The sequence below is a fragment of the Natrix helvetica genome, assembly GCF_964273705.1.
Source record: "Natrix helvetica genome assembly, chromosome: 3".
Lineage (NCBI taxonomy): Eukaryota > Metazoa > Chordata > Lepidosauria > Squamata > Natricidae > Natrix > Natrix helvetica.
Genome location: NC_138549.1, coordinates 83477747 through 83498929, shown reverse-complemented (window position 1 = coordinate 83498929; position 21183 = coordinate 83477747). Strand labels below are relative to the sequence as shown.

Below are 21183 nucleotides of genomic sequence, written 5' to 3'. Positions count from 1 at the left end.
CAGCAAAAAAAAAAAAAAACTGTTGGAAAAACCTAGTTCTGTTTCCTAGCTTAAATCTATCTTCTATGGAGCAGAAGGTAGAGTTAAGACCTTTAAACAAAGGTCTTTCATAAGAGCACTAAACCAATGATTGAAACCAAGTCTAGCACTCTTACAAAAAAGCATTAAACCCATGTTCATAATGAGCCCACATTAGATCTGAGAAGCCCTTCAGAAAACATGGTCAGTTTTTGAGCCTTTGCTTCTGCCAGACGTCTGGGCTTTCCTACAATCTGGCCAAAATGGCAATAAAGTGGTCCCCAACAAACAGAATAGCCTAGAATGGCCAACCTAGTGGTCCCTCAACTGTATCAGCAACTTACAACCTCAATGAATCATGCTAGATTGTGCCCATGGCCATAATTGTTTTGGGAGAAGAGGTAGATTTTATTTCAAAACTGGTACATCTAAAGATGATGTTTAGCTGCCTCTGCTATATGCTGGGGTTAAGATGAAGATAAGGTTATAAGGATGTGGAATAATAGAAAAAATATGGGGCATGTTTGTACAGTGGTTAGAGAGGATGGAGGACAAGCCCTCTGGGTGTTCAATCTGCTGTTGTAGTGAAGATCTTCTGAACTGTAGGATGGGAAACTGGAGCACTGTTTATTCCATTTAAGAACCTTCTTCTTTCTATCTTAAGATGGTATCTGTTTACCTGTGGCTAAAACCGCTTAGCAGAATAGATTGCCATGGAGTATAAAAAGTCCTTGGAAAGGAAGAAAGCAAGGAAGGGAAGGGAAAGGAAGAAATACAAATGAAGCAGAAGATGCTCCAACAACTGTTGTTTACCAGGTCCAACTGCTGAACATACCTTGCTGTTCCTTTTCTGCCCTTGGACAGAGAAATGTTGTGGGAGAGAAAATAAAGATTTAATAAAAGCAGCAATAACCACACCTTCTGCTCCCTCCAAAAACTGAAATAGAACAGACATACCCTGGAAGCCAAAAAAAGGAGTTTTGTATGAACCAACGGAGATTGGTTGTTCCCTCTTCCCTACAATTCTGATATTATGGTATTATCTGGACATCAACACACTTCCCATCAGGTCAAAGACAGGGAAAGGATCAGACTCATATATAAATGGAAGGTGTCCTCTTTCTGTGAGTTAGAGAGTTTGATTATTTTCTTTCAGATGTCCTGATTTGTCCTGAAGTAATTTATATTGACCTTTTACAGGGTGGAATCCTTCCGGATGATAGAAACAATCATCCACAGGTAAGGATTTCCTTTTCATTACTTTTGACAGGAAGATGATCCCTTACAAATTCTGCATCGGTGGTAATTCCCAACCATTTGATAAAAGTCTTTTGAAGTTAGATAAAACCAGGTTACAAAATGTGAAGTTTTTGAAGTTGTAACTTAGGGCTTGTCCTTTTCAATTTGGTAACAATATATTTTAACAGATATATCCAGGATTCACACATATATTGTTAGTTTAGGCATTAAAGATTAAATACAGATATTTTTAAAATGAGATTTTGAAAAAAAAATACAATTTGGGCTTAAAATATTCTGGAATCCATGAATAAATATAGATGTAGCATCCCAAAAGCAGTAAAAAGTGATCTGGAAGTGCCCTTGTTGATTGTATTCAATGCACATAAATATATGCTTCTCCACTCCTGAATTCATAAAAGAAATATTTTAGATTTTAAAAGTTGTAGCTTTATTTTTAAGAAGCTCTTCACAATCATATATAATCCTACACTAAGAAGGTGATTTATTATCTCCTTATAGGATGGATCATTTATGCCAAATGTATACGATCAGGTTAATATATTTCTGGATTTTAATCATTAACTTATACAGGTAGTCCTTTCATTTAGTGACTGCTCAAAGTTAAAACAGCGCTGAAAAAAGTGACTTAAAACTGGTCCTCTCACTTATGACTGTTGCAGCATTCCTACTGTCATGTGATCAAAATTTGGGTACTTGACAATCAGCCTGCTTTTGGCGCTTCTGTGCACACACATGGCACGTACGGCACCTGACACTTGCCACATCCAAAGGTCTGGTGATCACCATTTGCAGCCTGGCTTCCAACAAGCAAAGTCAGTGGGAAACCTAGATTTGCTGAGTGACTTCATGATTCACTTAAGAAATAATGCAGTGATTTGCTTAACAATAATAGCAAAAAAAAGTTTGTGAAATAGGACGTAACTTATTTAACAACCACCTTGCTTAGCAATGGAAATTCTGGTCCTAATTGTGTCCTAAATCAAGGACTATCCGTATAACTCACGAATGAACACAATTTTTACGCTTCAGTTTCTATTCCTTCTTTCAAAAGATCAGTCTATTTTTTTCAATTGTCTTTGGGCTCACTCTGGGTCCTTCAGGGCAATCTTTTATTGTAGTTTTTCATATCTCATTCATAGAATTTTATTAGGATCCTGGACAGTTCTGTCTTTCCTGTGTAATTCTGCTGTGTTTTCCCAACGTTTCTTCATGGTTTTTAAGTAGGAAAAAATCACCACACTGTTGCATAAAGAAATAAAGAATATCTCCAGAATGTCTTTTACTTGATATCACTAAGAGTGAACACCCTTAAGTGTTTAATGCAGAAAATTTCTGTCTCAAATAGTTGATAATGTATATTTGGCATTGGAAGAGGTTTAATCATGAGGCTAGTTGATTTTGATGCTACCCTTCAATTTAGTGGGACTGGGTGCAACAGATTTTGGCTACCATTGTATTTACATTGTTTTATGTCATTTGTATAATGATGTCATTACCCAAATGACAAGATTGGTACAAGTAATATCATTTGGATTGGGTACATAATAATGTTACTGCAAATGACATTCTTTCCAATTTAATAGACAATCAGAAATAATGGACACCCACTCCCTGCAATTAGTCCCTGAGAGAAGATTTCATTATATGTGGAAATTCAAGCGTTTTATTTGAATGTATTGACAAAAGAATCAAGCTTCAAGCTTTCTGTAACAAAACTTTTACAGCTGTGCAGTGCTAATTCCTCACTAAAATTCTGATTAGTCCCATCAATTCCTTCCTCTCTTTTTTTTAATGAAATCTGAAGTGAAAATATTTGAAAATAGTGAAAAAGTGAAATATTTTGAATATTTATCTGCAGTTGTCATTATTTGGTTCCTCACCTTTGAGAAAAATAATATTTTTGCCAGCTCTTGAATTGTTTCCTCATGGGCCATCTAACTTTTTGAGGAAAATTTTACTAATAAACAATACTTTTATCAATAAATAAAGGTAGAAAAACATTTTTGTTTATGGGAGCTGGACTTTTTTTCATATTAGCGTCTAGATTTTGGAAGGCTTGGAGTGACATTTTCAGAGAGCACAGGTCTCTGATTTGTTCATTTCTAAGGGTGGCTCAGTGGCTCAGAGGACGTGGTGGCTCAGTAGCTAAGACACTGAGCTTGTTGATCAGAAGGTGGGCAGTTCAGCAGTTTGAATCCCTAGCACTGTGTAACGGAGTCAGCTCCCGTTACTTGTCCCAGCTTCTGCCAATCTAGCAGTTCAAAAGCACCTAAAAATGCAAGTAGAAAAATAGGGACTACCTTTGGTGGGAAGGTAATAGCGTTACATACCCCTTCGCCGTTTAGTCATGCTAGCCACATAGCCACAGAGACGTCTTCGGACAGTGTGGCGCTTCGGCTTTGAAACAGAGATAAGCACTGCCCCCTAGAGTCGGGAACGACTAGCACATATGTGCAAGGGGAACCTTTACTTTACCTGAGGGTAGAATTGGATATTAAAAGCAAAAAAAGTACATTGAATAAATAAGAGTGAAAAACGTCTTTTCTAATTTTTATTTTAATAAAACCAGGAAAGTCTGCAATACTGAAAATGTATTACTGAATGTTGACAATAGGATCTTAGAAAAAGATTCTGAAGGCCATAAAAATTAGATTGCAGATCCTTTGTATAAAACTTAATTGCTGAAACAGCCTGCCAGTTGTAGTTATAATTAGAGGTTTCTTCCTATAGAAGGAGTAGTTTCTTATGTTTTTCATAGTTTCTGGTTCAATAAAGCTAGCACTATAGAAAAACAGTTGATGGATTATTGTCATGTAGTAACCAGGTCCTATTTCCCTGCCCCCCCTCTCCTATCTATCATCTATCTATCTGTCTGTCTGTCTGTCTGTCTGTCTGTCTGTCTGTCTGTCTGTCTGTCTATCTATCTATCTATCTATCTATCTATCTATCTATCATCTATCTATCTATCTATCTATCTATCTATCTATCTATCTATCTATCTATCATCTTTATTTATCTATCTCTAATAGTAATCCTACTATTATCTTCTATTTCCTATTAAATCCCTTCAGGATGAAATAACTTGTTCAACCTGGTTTAATTCCAGTCCCTAAATTGGCACTAGGTTAGATTAACAGAAAATAACATTTAAAAACAGACATTTTATAATAAAACATTACACAGTGTTTGATTTCTTACAGTAAAGGTCAAACTAATTGTTTGCATTTTTACAGAATCCATGTATATGTCCTAATACACAGGTAATCTATTTATTTTTCATGCTGCTCCTTACTGTCTCAATAGCATTGTCGCAATAGATAACAAAATGCCTTGTGCCATGTGCTTGCTTTTGCCTACCAGATGTCAAGTGTTTATATATATGTGTTGTATTTGTGCTGATAAATAAATAAAGGGAGACTAGTATAGATCTATTTCAAGCTATTTAGCTCTCATCAGCTAGCCATACCCTTACTGGGATTTGAACCTGGGCTGTATTACATATTAGGCAGAAGTGTTAGCCACTAAGCCACAGGCTCTCCTCCTTATCATCTGAGCCAGGGAAATAGGTATGTATTTGTGTTACAACCCCTGGTATGCCCAAATATGGATGCCTGGATGGTCTTCTGTAATGAGCCGAAGGACAGAAAGGGGGAGTAGTGAGCTCCCTCCCATATTTGGACATACCAGGGGTTGTAACACAAATACATACCTATTTCTCTGTCTCAGCTGATAAGGAGGAGAGCCTGTGGTATATATTTATCAGCACAAGCCAAATATACTGTATAGAAATTTTCAAGTCATACAGATTGCAAGATGGATGATATATAAAACAAACAAACAAACAAACAAATAAATAAATTCCATTTTTATGATCCTGTAGCCCCTATTTGGGGTAGAGTCAAGGTGGCTGGATGGAGCTGTGCGTTTACTGGCCGGATGCCCTTCTTGATACCTATGCAGAGTTCACAGCAGATGTATTTTCTTTGTGCCCTTGGAGAGAAACATCTGCTGCTACCTAGGATTGAACTCTCAATGGGAGGCAAGCGTCTTCACCACTAGGCCACCAGACTGCTTAAATAAACAATACTCCTTTGGATTTGTTTGCAATTTTCGTGGGACAGAGTATTAAGAAATCAAATAACCTTTATAGTGGGGAGAATCTGCACCTAATTGCTGGCAGATAAAAATCACCATAGATTAGTAGCTTATTAGTAGCACCTTAATAATCTTGAAAAAGGTAAACAGGATTGGATTTTGTCACTACGAGGATGGGAGAAAGCAATTCCCAGGGCTGAGAACTAGGCTAGGAAGATTTTTTTTTTAATGAAGCACTTTTGGATGGTTGTCAAGGAAAAACATAACTATCCACATGTAGTCCATCTTGACTTTTACCTAGGTTGAGGAGGGGCTTGTGCAAAAAAAGAGAGAGAAACTTGATGTTCCTTCTAAATGAAAGGAGATTGAACTGCTAGCATAAAATTTTAAAAATTGAATAATTGGCAAATAATGGCTATTGCATGAGCAACATTATATAAACAATATGTTTCAGTTCAGTCTCATGCTGATTAAATCCTAGAGGTCTAAATTCTGCTTGCTAACTGTGCAGTTAGCTGTGCAGACATACCACTAATAGACTTGGATAAAACTGATCAGATAATAATGCTGTACAGCAATTTCTTTATTAAATTTCTTTATTAAACTGATATGCTTCCCATCTCGCCCAAAGCGAAATCTAGGTGGCTTATAGACCTTGATTAAAATACATTATAAAACCATTTTTAAATTTTAAATGCCACTAAAATAAAATAAAAAATGATACCCAAATTCCGATTCTTTGTAGAACCTATCTATATATTCAATAACTAACTAGGAGATTGGTTAAAATTTTTATGCATGTTTGTAATGATGTCAAGGTGACTTTATATTGTGAATATATCTGAGTTAGTCAAGTATATCTTCCAGATGTACAGAGGTTAATGTACTAGATAATTCCTATTCCTCTTCCCTTTTTTTCTTTTACACCAAAGTAGCACTCTTTTGGCAATAAAAGAAAGGAAAGGAGACAGATGATGAATTAAGGAGCGATTAATCACAGAACTCTATAGCTCTACTGGACAGGAAGTAATGAAACTAGACTTTTCTTTGCTAAATAGAAACTACCAGTATTAATGGCACCCTATAGATAGAAGGCAGTAGTTATTCAGTGCTGTGGGAAATCTTTGTTTGTTTGAAACTACTATTGCTTTAAAATCTATGCAGCAGCAGAATTCAAGTTTGTGTGCAAACAGGACTATTATATATGAAGTATACGTGTATAGAATGTTTTGAGACTTGGAGAAGCAAATAAACTCTACTAAGAGAGTTAGCATATATTATATGTTAATGTTCTATAGATTGTATAGAAAGAACTTCATACTCACCTCTATTCCTTGGTTTAAAAAACAAACAAACCAGAGTGAAAATAGTTTAGAATAGGCATTCTTATGGAACAATTGTTAAAGATATCTAAAATGCTTTAAGGTGGCATATTATTTTAACAACTTTTTGAAGGAATCCTTATTTTCTTCAGAATGAACAAGTTGGATCAGATGGAGGCAGCAGCCAATCTGAACAGGTAAAATATTACACATAGGTAGTCCTCGACTTATGACCATAATTACAATACAATACAATAGTAGAGTTGGAAGGGACCTTGGAGGTCTTCTAGTCCAACCCCCTGCCTAGGCAGGAAACCCTATACCGTTTCAGACAAATAGCTATCCAACATCTTCTTAAAGACTTCCAGTGTTGGGGCATTCACAACTTCTGGGGCAAGCTGTTCCACTGATTAATTGTTCTAACTGTCAGGGAGTTGCTTCTCTCCTTGATTAGTTTCCACCCATTGCTTCTTGTTTTACCCTCAGGTGCCTTGGAGAATAGTTTGACTCCCTCTTCTATGTGGCAACCCCTGAGATATTGGAACATTGTTATCATGTCTCCCCTCGTCCTTCTTTCTCTTAAGCTAAACATACCCAGTTCCTGCAACCGTTCTTCATATGTTTTAGTCTCCAGTCCCCCAATCATCTTTGTTGCTCTTCTCTGTACTCTTTCTAGAGTCTCCACATCTTTTCTACATCGTGGCATCATCATAATTGATCTCAGAATTATGGTAGTAAGTCATTGCAATTGTTAAGTGGGTCACCAAGTGACTGGACCCGATAATTTCAACTGGTCATTAAACGAGACTGGTCCTAAGTTGAGGACTACTGTAGTACATTCCCAATGTGTATCATAGCAGTATATGTTTAATGCAAGTGACAATGGTGATGAATGCTATCTGTTCAACCGTGCCCAATTCTTGACAATTCTATCAATCATCTCTCTCCACATTTTCTGATCTTGTACAGCTTCTTTTGCTTGATTTATGCTCTAGCTGGTATTGGCTTTGATGGTGTTTAGCAAGTGTGGGTTTTTGGGAGGCCTCATTTCCTTTTACTACTGACCCTTCCAAGCATAACTTCCACCGTCTTTCCTTTTTTAAAGTTCCTGTGAATGCCCCTGGTTGTGCTTATTCTCTCTTTATTCAAAAGAGAAAGTAGAGTAGAATAGTTTGCTGTTGATACATTACAGCAAGTAAAGATTATTTTCTCTCCTTGATCGTTTCTATGGCAGCAGCAATTAATATGGATAGCTATGAACTATTTCAAATTGCTGATTTCCCCAACTAACCCAGTCTGGATGTATTGGTGGAGGAGAGAAGAGGGGGAAAAAACTAATTAAAAATTGTCAAATCCCAAGTTGGAAGAGGCTCAGGGTAAGCCACACCCTAGAATCCCTCCAGAAATAAGTATCTATTAGGGTGAAGAGTTATAGCTTTAATTTGCCAAGATTCTGTCCATTAGGTCTAAGCAAATAAAGAATTGGACTCAACTGGATTTTGATCTCTCGTCTTTGGGCCTGATCTGACAATATGTGATATGTACCATGATAATATAGAGATGTAAAAATAATACTAAAATAATATTACTTCTTTTGTAGCCTCCAAAATTTTCTTTCTGTAGTCTATTACAAAAGGGCTCAAGGTACTTGCCAGTTTTAAACTTGTATGCTTTGTTATATTGCTAGCACATCAGTTTCTGAAGTGTAACAATCTTGGCAACCTCTAGGTGGTAGCAAAAATATATAGAAACTCTGCTTCCATCTAGTGGACCTATGAGTTTATTTAGCCACGGTAGAGTAGCCTAATAAAAGCAAAATTTATAACCCGCAGACCTAATTTCCATCATGTTCAATATAAATGATAAGGTGTTCTTAAAAACCAACATTTTTCTATCTTTCAATACATCCTACAGATACTATTTTTTATTGATAGTTTAACTAAAAATGCAAAACTCCATTCTAAGCTTCATTCTTGTCTAAGAAAGCTGTCATGAGAAATCTATAAAAGTCTGTTAGGCGAATATACATATTTCAGCAATGAGATATTTTAAAATATTAACTGGGTTTTCTTCCACAGGGTGGATCATATGATGGCAGCCAATACGGACAGGTAAAATATAAAATATTATAAAAGTAATAATATGTTTGTTCAATCATGACCACAGGATTCTACTACTTTGCAATATTGTGCTGCAAGCTTTATTCCTTTCGGAATTCTGAAAGAATGTTCTTTCAGAAACCAAAGAAGGCTTGAAACATCTGATCAAAAGGATTAAAATAGACAGCGAGAAATTTGGCCTCTTCTGAACATCAAAAAGGCTGAGGTCATAACCACTGAAAGGAATGGAAATGTCAACATAACACTTGATGGTAAAAAGATCAAATGTGCATAAGAATTTACTTTCCTAGAATCACAGATTGATCAATGCTGTCCAGAAATAAAGTGTTGAGTTACATTGGGTCTCCAAGCAATGATGAGCTTGAATAGGATATGGAAAAGAAAGGACACCAACCTGGAAAATAAATGCAAATAAGTTCACACTATTATGTTTTCCATAGCTAGCTACTTACAGTTGCAAAAGTTGGACTGTGAAAAAAACTAGACTGGAGGAAAAATGATCTCTCTCTTTCTCTCAGTTCAACTCACTTCATAGAACTGTTGTTGTGGTGAAAATAGGAGGTGGGAATACTAGGTATATTCACTACCTTAAGCTATTGATAAAAATACTTTTTAAAAAGGGTAGGATATAAATAAATAAATAAATAAATGAGAGAATGGATACTGGAGTGTAGAAAACCAAACACATCACAGGAAGTCAAAATCATACAATTCCACCTTACTTATTTCAGCCACATCATGCAATGAAACCTACTGGAAAAGGCAGTTATGCCTAGAGTGGTAAATAATAAAAATAGATTAGGAGTAGATGATAAAAGGAAATGAGACTTCAAAAATCACTTTCAAAATGGACTACATGTGGCCAGACGCCATCAAAGCTGAGACCAACCAGAGCATAAAACCAGTGAAAGAAGATCTACAACAATGGAAAATGTGGAGAGATAGAATTGCCAAGGGTCAGGTGCAACTGAATGGACATCATCATCTTCATCATCATCATCATCACAAGTAGAGTAGATAGCATAGTTCATACATAGCTGGAAACTATATGGGCAGGTCAAAGGAACATTTAAAAACTTACGTTAAAAACTCTTTTAAAACTGCTTACACATATCAAACATAATATATAATTAAAAAATAAGCTCAATCCTTATTTCTGAGCCTAAGCATAAAAAATGTCTTAATGCAGATATAGTAAGGAAGTAATAAATTTTAACCATAATGATATATTGTTGTTTTCTGTTCAGAGTGGCCAATATGGGGGCAGCAACCAGTCTGGACAGGTAAAAATCATTCTGCTTATTTCTGCGCTGAAATATATTGTATCTGCTTCACAAGATTTACGCACAAGTATCTATCTATCTATTGTATAATTAAAATATATTAAGAAATCTTGACATACATATAAAAAGCAATAGTACTTAGAGTTATATACCGCTTCATAGTGCTGTACATCTCTCTCTAAGTGGGTTACAGAATCGGCATATTTCTTCCAACAATCTGGTTACCAACCTCAGAAGGATAGAAGGCTGAATTAAACTTGAGCCAGTGAAAACCAAACTCCAGGCTATGGACAGAGTTAGCCTGAAATACTGTGCCACCAATATTTAATATTGATTTTTAAAATAGATATTGTGGTAATTATCCAAGTGGACAGGTGTACTATATATATACTTCTGGATAAGTACATGCACAGATAAATCCACCCAGGTACTTTTAAAAAAGTATTGCAGTATCAGCAGTCTTTGACTTACAACAAATTGTTTGGTGACTGTTAGAACATCATTGAAAAGTGACTTATGAGTGTTTTAAACATACAACGGTCACAGCATCCCCATGGCCAAATAGTCAGAATTTGGACGTTTGGCAACTGTCATGTATTTATGATGGTTGCAGTATCCTGGGGTCATGTGATCAAAATTCAGATGCTTGGCAACTGACTCACATTTATTACCGTTGCAGTGTCCCGGGGTCAAGTGACCTCCCGCCACCTTGTGATAAGCAAAGTCAATGGGGAAGCCAGATTCACTTCACAAACGTGTTACTAACTGCAGTGATTCACAACAGTGGCAAGAAAGGTCATAAAATGAGGCAAAGCTCACTTAGCAACAAAAAGGTTGGGCTCTACTTTGGTTATAAGTCAAGGACCTGTAGATGCTCATGAATAAGCCCATCAGTGAATAAGATAAATCAAGTTTAAACTCAGTATTAAAATCTAAAATTCTTAGTTTATCCATGAATATATATAGTATGCATTGATATACAAGGAGACATAAACATTAATAACTGGGCAGGTTTATATTCAGAAATATAGAAGACAGTTTTCTGCTTTCTCCTCACTAAGGAGAAAACTTTTTTGTAAAGAATGGAGTGTTTAAAAATAACAATAGCCAAGTGGAGCCAAGCAATAACTGTAGCTGTAAAAATTACCATGGTTAAGCAGTATGCAGGTAATCCTCACTTAATTACTGGTTGATAAGTGATCATTCAAAATTATGACGGACCCCCAAAAAGGCACTTATGACTAGAGGTGGCCTGCTGGCGGTTCGGACCAGTTCGCCTGTACTGCTAGTTCCGAACACCAGCTGGGCCCACCCACCGGTCCGGTGCTATCCCATCCTATGTATCGCACTCTCTGCCTCACTCACCCCGCCCAAGCAGCCCAGCTGATTTCCGTGCCTCCCCTGCTCTACTCACCGCGGCTGCCCGAGAAGGTGTGCTGGAAACCGTGCACATGAAATCGCTGTGTGTTTGAAGCCGCGCGCAAGCACGGAAGGCGTGCATGAGAGAGAAGCGTACATGCGCTCTCACATTTTCGGTTGTACACTAGGCAAACCAATTGTTAAATTATGTGAAGCCCACCTCTGCCTATGACCCAATTTCCAACAGCTCCCCCGCCCCACAGTTACTTGGCAACCAGCTTGCCTTTATGACTGTTTGCAGTGTCCCGTGGTCACATGACCGTGATATTCTGTGTTTTTTGCCAGTTTCTGCCATTTACTTCTGGTTTTCAGCAAAACGCATCCAATTCGCATAATAGATTGGTTTAGCCACCGCCATTCATTTAACGATTGGCTCAATCCTTAAATGTCATAAGTCACAGACAACCTTTATTTGAGTTGTTGAAAATGAAATGAAATATTATTTCTGCTTCCGAATGCAGCAAATATTGTTCTAAGTTATCAAAATTAACATTTCTAATTAATTCTCATTTTCTTACAGGGAGGATCAGACGGTGGCAGTAGCAGCCAGGTAAAAATGGCTGTATAATGTGGTGCGTGTTTATAATATTTCCTATGCTTATTTATCATATACTTCTAGAAATGAAATAAAATGAATACTGGTAAGTTCTTAGCTTAATTCTGCTGCTGAATATTCTACATAATATTTTATGTAGATAATTGTAGCAAATATTGTGTAGTAAATTCAGGAGCAGAACTAAACTATTTATACATTTTATTTCATTTTTACAAATGAAATTATAAATAACCATAGCAATTATATAATATTTAACTAATTAACTAATAGCTATTTATCATATGGAAAAGAGAATAATCATTTTCAGCGTATTTCTACTACAGAATATAGGAATGAGCTATGTGCTTAATTATGATAATTATTTTGTAATCAATAATATTTTTACAAAAAAGATCAGAAGGTACTGCTAGAGGCAACCAATATGACAGCTACAAACTATTATATAATATAACATTTACCGGGGTTACCCATAGTACAGTTATCATAGAGTACACAAAATAAAAAACATTTTTCAACATATTTCAGATCCTGAACACTGAGCTGTATTAAGGTGGCTGGAGGAAGTCCTTAAGATATGACCCTAATGAACTCTGCCTATTAGGATCGTAAAACGAATTGGATTCATTTTTATGACATTTTTTTACTACATTCATTAAGTGAATCAATTGGGTCATTAAAAGAATGAAGCTTGGCCCTGCTGTTTGCTTTGGTTCATTAAATGATCTCTACCATAATTCAATGAACCAAGAGGCTTCAGAATCTGCAGGACTCCCAGCTGGGGCCTCTGAGGGAACATCAGCTGTTCTGGCAAAGTGGGAAGCGCAGTGACTCCAGACAGGCGCCCTAAGTGAAATTGAGGTGGGAGGGTGAATTTACACGGCTCCATGTGGAGCCTCTAGAGCAGTGGTACTCAACCTGTGGGTCGGGATCCCTTTTGGGGTCAAATGATCCTTTCACAGGGGTCGCCTAAGACTATCAGAAAACACATATTTTCAATGGTCTTAGGAACTGAGACACCAATTTTATGGTTGGGGGTCACCACAAGATGAGGAACTGTATTAAAGGGTTGTGGCATTGGGAAGGTTGAGAACCACTGCTCTAGAGCATGAATGTCAAACTCGCCACGTCACATTGTTGTCATGTGATGTTTTGTGATGTTTTTCCCCCTTCACGGAGCTGAAGTGGGCATGGCCTTCATGTGATGCATCTGGCCCATGGGCCACCTGTTTGACATTCCTGCTCTAGAGGGAACCACTGCCAGCCACTCATCGCGTATTCTACTAATAATCTACAGCAGTACCTGCTAATCCTCTTATGCAAAAGCAAACACAGTACAGCAGAATACAAAGGGCCTTTCTGCAAGCAATCCCAAAGTACCTGCAAACAACGGTATAGGTAGTCCTCGACTTACAAAAGTTCATTTAGTGACCGTTCAAAGTTACAACATCACTGAAAAAAGTGACTTAAGTTATTTTTCACACTTACCACCGTTACAGTATCCCCATGGTCATGTGATCAAAATTCAGATGCTTGGCAACTGACTCATATTTATGACCATTGCAGTGTCCCGGGGTCAAGTGATCCCCCTTTTGCCACTTTGTGACAAACATAGTCAATGGGGAAGCCAGATTCACTTCCCAAACGTGTCATTAACTTAATAACTGCAGTGATTCACTTAACAATTGGGTCAAGAAAAGTTGTAAAATTGAGCAAAGTTCACTAAACAAATGTCTCACTTAACAACAGAAACGTTGGGCTCAACTGTGGTCATAAATTAAAGACTACCTGTACAGTAGAATGCAAAGGAATTTTACAGTACTAAAGCTGCTTTCTGAGACACGGGTTAGTAGTTCTGCAAGCAATTCCAAGGCAATGCTAAAAAAAACCTTCTAAATGGTAAAAAATATATTCATATAGTACTTACAAACAAGCACAATAGTCTGCAAAGTACTTACAAACAAGTACAGTATTACAATGAAAAATAAAATGGTAAAGTACTTACAAAGGCAATTGCAATACTCCAGGCCTCAAGACAACAGGAAGGAAAAACAACAGGAGCAGCAAGAGATTCACTCCTCATTTGACAGCAATGGGGTGGGGGTGGGGGGGGGAGAAGCGCACCGGATGCAAAGTCCTCAATCTGGGTTGGTCAAGTGACCAGAGAGAAAGAAATGCACCAACCATATGGGCTTTGGAAATTACCTGTGCTGGGGACAAAGGGCAGTCATGGCCACTTAGTCGTAGCCACTGCTTCAGGATAGTCACTGCTTCAGGGGTGACTGAATCCAGGTCACATACAGAGGCCTCTTGTTGGCCACAATTTTGAACCCCTATTGAAAGTACACTTTTGGGGTGCATTCATAACAGTCATTAAACAGTCATTTGTACCAGAGGTGGGTTGCTCCTGGTTCGGCCCGGATCGGACAAACCAGTAGTGGTGGCGGTGGGAGGCTCTGCCCACCCGCCTGGATGCATCTGTGCATGCGCAGAAGCTTACACACGTGTGCACACGCACGCGTGCACAAGCAAACCAGTAGTTAAAAAAATGGAAACCCACCACTGATTTGTACCTGTATTTTGTCATTTATTTACAAGGAGAATCACATGGTGGTCATGACAGCGGCCGTCAATGTAGCATCCATATAAAAACTCTGCTAGTTCATGTATACTATAACATTTAGGATATATTTACCATACATAAAATAAAACGGAAGGACATGGCTTATTTTGGCTCCTGAGTATAGGCAGCAGTTTTGTACTTTGTTAAGGTGATGTTATAATTAATAAACCTTTTCTTAAAGGGAGGGTCACATGGCGGAGGCAGCAGCAGCAGCAGCAGCAGCAGCAGCAGCTCTTATGGCAGCCAGGTAAAAACAACTTTATAACTTTATTCATTTATAGCAGTGGTGGGTTGCAGGCGGTACGCCCTGGTATGGGCATAACGGATCCTGCCCGGAGCACCGGGTACTGTTCCGGTAGGATGCTCCGGAGGGCCCACCCGCCAGCCCGTGCTCCTTACCTGTGCTTTAAGCTTTTGGGCTTCTGTGCACACACATGGTGCGTACGGCACCTGCGCAGCGTTCCACCGAGCAGCTGGAGCGTCGCGGAGGCTTGCGGAAGCATTGCAGGCAAATACGACGCATGCACGCAACGGGCGCGTCCACGTGGGTGATGCCGGGGCCATTCCAACCATACTGGTTGGAACGAAATCGGGAACCCACCACTGATTTATAGCTATAGATACCTCCTACAATTTTACACACACACCACACAGTAAGTCCTCGCTTATCGATCACAATTGGTACTGGCAACCCTGTTGCAAAGCACCATAGACGCTATCATGTGGTGATATATCACGAAATATCACGGTAGACTAATGACCTGCTTTCATTATTACATGAATCACAAGGTGGCTAAGTGAGACATCACATGATTGTGAGTTGCAATTTCACTTCTACGTTCTCCATTGCTTCTGCTTGTTGGAACTTAGTTGTGAAGGTCGGAAATGGCAATCACATGACCACAGGACAGTTGTAAATGTGCATGGGTTGCAAAGTGTGTGAATGGCAATGCCACTGTAATAACATAAAATCAGATGTTTTTGTTCACCCTATCTTTCCTCCTATAGAAGGTAACTTTGCATTTTATTAAAGTAGTTATGTTGTAATTAATAAGTACAGTATTTACCTACAGGGCAGACCATGTGATGCCAATCAATATAAAAGCCAGATAAAAATTATATTATAATTTGGACATATTTTAATATTTGCCATGGTGATTTATATTGCACATCCTATATATTTTAGAATATATTTGTATTCCAAATATAATATATATCCAAATACATTTTGGAATGTAAATGAAGATTTTTGACCTCTGAATATATACCGTAGTTTTGGGCTTCAAAATAATTGAATTATTTTATAATAAGCATCTTCTTACAGGGAGGATCATATAGCAACAGCAGCAGCAGCAGCAGCAGCAGCCATTATGGCAGCCAGGTAATAAAATACTTTATACTGTAATATTTAAATAATGATACAGATATACAGGATATTTGTGATATTTTTATTGATCTATACATAGAGATAAGCATATAAAATATTTGTCAAGGATATGTGTATATGTGTGTGTGTGTGTGTTGTACTTGTGCTGATAAATAAATACATATATACACAATACATATACATACACACACAATACATATATATACACACATACACACATACACACGTACACACATACATACATACATACCAGGGGTGGGTTCCTGCCAGTTCTAACCTCTTCTATAGAAGAGGTTCCACAAATCTACAGTGCCGTTTAGAACCGGTTCTAGCTCCCTCCCCCTGCCCATCCACACATCATCAAGATGAAGAGTGAGATGAGGAATTCTGGGAGTTGAAGTCCACAAGTCTTAAAATTGTCAAGTTTGAACACCCCTGGTGTTTTTTTCCCTAAAGGGTTAGGGGTGCAAGGGTCTTGTAACTTGACAGCTTTAAGACTTGCGTGCTTCAAATGCCAGAGTTTCTGAGCCAACATTTTGGTTGCTAAGCAACAGCGTTGTTGAGTTTCACCACATTTTACAAGTTGGCCACGCCCACCCAGTCACATGGCTGGCAAGCCACTCCCTCCCAGACACATGGCTGGCAAGCCACTCCCACAAAGTAGGCCACACCCACAGAAGAGGTTCCAAAAATTTTTGAAACCCACCACTGATACATACATACTATAAATTTTTTTTGACTTACTGCTGCTTCTGAGGCCTACTAGGCCCAAAATGGGGCAGGGGGGGGGACCCCACTCCCCCAAGGCCTATTTTTGTTCCCAGGCGGGTGCAGGAGGCCAAGTGCTGCCTGTCACACCCCCTGGCCAAGACCATCATGGACACGACCACCCAGCCGGTCATTAGGACAGAGAACTGGTTGTTAAAGTATTTGAATCCCATCACTGACTTCAGGTAAATAAAATAAAATATATTTTGCTTACTTTACTTCTACGTGTAAAAAAGCAGTGTTGTGTTTTATTAAAGGGATAATTTTATCATTAGTAAGCATTTTCTTACAGGGAGGATCACAGAGCAGCAGTAGCAGCAGCAGCAGTAGCAGCAGCCATTATGAAAATCAGGTAAAAATTACTTTCAGGCAATTACTTTATAATTAAGAAATAATGGCGGCAACAGCCAATACAGTTAGTCCTTGACTTACAACAGTTCATTTAGTGAGCGTTCAAAGTTACGATGGCACTGAAAAAAAGTGACTCATGATTGTTTTTCACAGTTACAACCGTTGCAGTATCCCCATGTTCATGGGTTCAAAATTCAGGTGCTTGACAAGTAGTTCATATATATGGCTGTTGCTGTGTCTCAAGGTTGTGTGATCCCCTTTTGCAACCTTCTCACAAGCAAAGTCAATGGGAAAGCCAGATTCACTTAACAACCGGGTTACTACTTATCAACTGCAGTAATTCACTTAACAACCGTAGCAAGTAAGGTCGCAAAATGGGGCGAAATTTACTTAACAAATGTCTCACATAACAACAGAAATTTTGGGCTCAATTATGGTTGTAGGTCGAGGACTATACAATAATACAATACAATAGTAGAGTTGGAAGGGACCTTGGAGGTCTTCTAGTCCAACCCCCTGCCTAGGCAGGAAACCCTACCTGTACAACAGTTAGGTAAAAACTGGTTTTTGCAGTGTTTCTCTCTTCACCCTTGTCTACGTGTGTATGTAATATTTGCCAGTGGCTCTCTGGGATTACAATTTAGGACACTGAAAATAAAATAACATTACAAAGTTCATCTTATGTCTATTCCTGAGTAAAGAAAGTATCTTTGTGCTTTATTAAGGTAAATATTTTATAATTAATCAGTATGTTCTATACAGGGAACATCATATGGTGACAATAGCAACCAATATGGAGGCCAGGTAATTTATCATTCTTTATAGTAGATACATAATATTTAATAGAGATATTACATGTATATATATACATAGGGAAGAAAATGTTAAAAAGTGTTTTACTTTGCTCCTAGAAACAATATACAGATTACACTGAAAGCTTAATTGAGGAAAGATAAACAGTAAAAGTTCATTAATTAAAATAGATTCTAAATTTGTGATATCATAGTATATGAGAAATGGCTATCCCATTTGATATTTGGCCTTGTTTTATTGGCCTTGTTGATTCATTGTTGAAGTAGAACTGCTTTTTAAAGGCATATTGGTATGTCCCAATTATTATCCACTTTGATATTTCTCTTTTTGAAAGATTAAACTTGATGAATTACTGATGGAGCAAATTGCTTTCTTGTTGACACCTCTGTGTTTTCCTTCCCTGGATGTGTCCCTGTGGGAGCTAGTCAACCATTCCTCTGGGACACTTGGATGGCCCTTTTAATTCTATAATTATGTGAAAGAAAATGGAAGGGAGATTAACTATGGCAATTCACACTGGTAAAAGCCTCATCTAGCCTGATATCCACAGTTTGGCTTCTTTTGTTTGCCACTTTTATTAGACACAACCGGAGGGGTTATTTTCAACTCATATTCTTGTAGATCTTTCTTTAGGGGGACGAAGCACATGGTCACATGGTCTGACCTCTCTCCCAGCCAGAGATTGGTGTATACACATACATGCATGCATTACCCTCCAATAGGGGTAAGTTGGCTGTGCTTGTGACTACTGTCATCACAATATGATCTTCCTCATTCAGAATACACTTATTAAAAATAAGAAGGAAGGCACAATTTGCTAAAAAGAACAGGGATTCATCCATGCTGTTGTGCCCATCATTTTCTACTATTTGACCCCCCTCAGGGCACCCCAGCTGTCAGCAAAACCTTTCTTAATAAAGAACGGTTACTTTGTTTGCCTTCCCCTCATCCCGGCAGACGTAGCCCATTCACCCAGCAGTTCAAGATGTCTGTTTCCACGCTAATGTATTAAACAACCAATCTGAGATTTCCTCAATGAACTATAATTTCTAATAACTGTTTTTTTTTTAACAGGGTGAATCTGACAATAGCAGCAGACAATATGAAAAGGTAAAATTCCTAGAATAGTTTTATCTTTAAAGGGAAGCATCATTTGGAATGCTGGACTCTCTATCAACAGCCTGCTTGCAGTCAAAACTCAGCTGTCACCCTTTCCTTTCACTTTTCTTCCCTAGTCCTTGAAATTTATTGCAGCAATAAATATAAGTTCAAACTGGAGTACAAAAGTCTGCTACTGATCTTGAAAATCTGTACTTCTTTTGATTATTCAGTTCCAATTATGTAACAGTCGGTCCGTCATTTTATTTCCGTCATTGACCAGCAAAATAAACCTTTGGAAAAAAAGACTCACATTTTACTTGCTGAAAATCAATGCAGGATATACAGCACATAAATTAACTACAATAAAACCAGCTACATAGCAAGAGAGCAGAAATATTCATTTAAGACTTTGGGGCACAAAAATTAATATAATAAGGCATTATGCACTTGAATAAGGCAATTATTTGTTATTATTTCAAGTAATAAAATAGCACCATTACTGATCTAAAGAATAAAAGCATTACATTCCAAAAATCCATGGAAAAATGTAATTAGGGTGGCGGTGGTGCAATGGTTAGAGTGCAGTATTGCTGGCTACTTCTGCTGAACACCGGCTGCCAGCAGTTTGGCAGATCGAATCTCTCTAGGCTCAAGGTGGGTAAAAGGAGGACCCAGATTGTTGGGGGCAATATGCTGACTCTGTAAATTGCTTAGAGAGGGCTGGAAAGCACTGTGAAGCGTTATATAAGTTTAAGTGCTATTGCTAATGTTAACATTATATCTAGAGACAAATAAACATTTACTAAACATTGTTGATCACACAAATTAACAACAATTTGGATATGATTAAAATTAGATACCATTTCCTGAAATCTGGTCAGGGTAACCTGCATATTAAACAACACTAAAAATAAGCGACAATTGTGAAATGCTGAGAAATATTTGGTTCTTGTGGATCTTCTTGGCATGTTTTCTGCTCAATCCCTGCCATGCCTCATTTTACCACTTTCCAATTTCAGTTTCCAGAGTAGGACACAGCCTGTTGCCAAGACTTTGAGGATATGAATTTATCCCGTCAGGACTATTGATCTAAAACAATGTTTCTCAAACCTTGGAGTGTTATGATCTGTGGACTTCAACTCCCAAATGTCTGAAGAATAGTGGGAATTGAAGTCCACACATCTTAAAATTTCCAAGATTGGGAAACACTGGTCTAGAAAAACAAGAGAAGTCACTCCTTCACATGTCTCATAGCCAGGTCAGGATGGAGGCATTTTCTTATCTCCAACTAAGAGTCATATAATAAAGTGTCAGAAAGATATTGGATTCCTCATATTTTACAGAACTACTCCTCTTCTGGAGCCAATCAGCCAGGAGGTCAGGTAAGAGATTCTCTCTTGGTTAGATTGCAGTGTAACTTTCCTGTTATTTTTAAAACCAAAATCATAACATATAAAAATATTGCTTGATAAAAAAAGCATCTGCAGGAGAAATAATTTCTTTTCCTTTGTAGAACTCAACTTCTTCAGGAGGCATCCAAACTGGTGGACAAGTAAGAAAATAATGTATAGGCAGTCCCTTGACTCTTCATCCGCATCATTTTGTTTGCTTTCAGGGGAGGGAGGGAAACCCACCACTAATGGTTTTTTTTCCCTGATCTGAAGACCTGTATATAAGGTCCACAGCACAGAGGAGATACTGAGCTTTGCACATTTAAATCCCACACTTCTTGCCTGCAAAAGAGACCAAAGACTAGCCTACAGTAGTATCATATAATTATCACAGCTGTATTCTCTAACTCTCCCAATATTCTATAATCATCAAGGATAATGCCTAACTATGCATGGTATTGTTAGGGAAAAATAAGGCAATGGAGTCAAGCAATCTTGTCAAATCGGGTGCCCTCCAGATGGGTTCAGACAATAATTCCCAGTGGAATCTGCAACGGGGAGTCAAACAGATCAAAATGGTGGTTAAAGGAACATGATCCATACCCTGTCCTTTTTGCATTTGTGTCAGCATTGAACATGTTAGGAATGTAAGCTAACAGTTGGGTCAGCAATATAT

General features: G+C 38.0%; 1 protein-coding gene across 5 annotated transcripts in view; it reads left to right on the top strand.

Moving 5' to 3' along the window:
- Window positions 1–21183, top strand: part of LOC309389661 (uncharacterized protein) — an 88963-nt gene that overhangs the window by 55390 nt on the left and 12390 nt on the right. For 3 of the 5 annotated variants that reach the window (XM_081948259.1, XM_081948260.1, XM_081948258.1), the window contains exons 37-48: window positions 1219–1257; window positions 4515–4541; window positions 6851–6895; window positions 8777–8809; window positions 10066–10101; window positions 12041–12070; window positions 14878–14943; window positions 16021–16077; window positions 17144–17203; window positions 17965–18006; window positions 19090–19125; window positions 20460–20498. In XM_081948259.1, the coding sequence (XP_081804385.1) occupies window positions 1219–1257; window positions 4515–4541; window positions 6851–6895; window positions 8777–8809; window positions 10066–10101; window positions 12041–12070; window positions 14878–14943; window positions 16021–16077; window positions 17144–17203; window positions 17965–18006; window positions 19090–19125; window positions 20460–20498 (510 nt within the window). Of the gene's footprint in view, window positions 1–1218; window positions 1258–4514; window positions 4542–6850; window positions 6896–8776; window positions 8810–10065; window positions 10102–12040; window positions 12071–14877; window positions 14944–16020; window positions 16078–17143; window positions 17204–17964; window positions 18007–19089; window positions 19126–20459; window positions 20499–20629; window positions 20669–21183 lie in introns of all 5 variants that reach the window. The other 2 variants (XM_081948257.1, XM_081948256.1) reach the window with 1 other exon arrangement.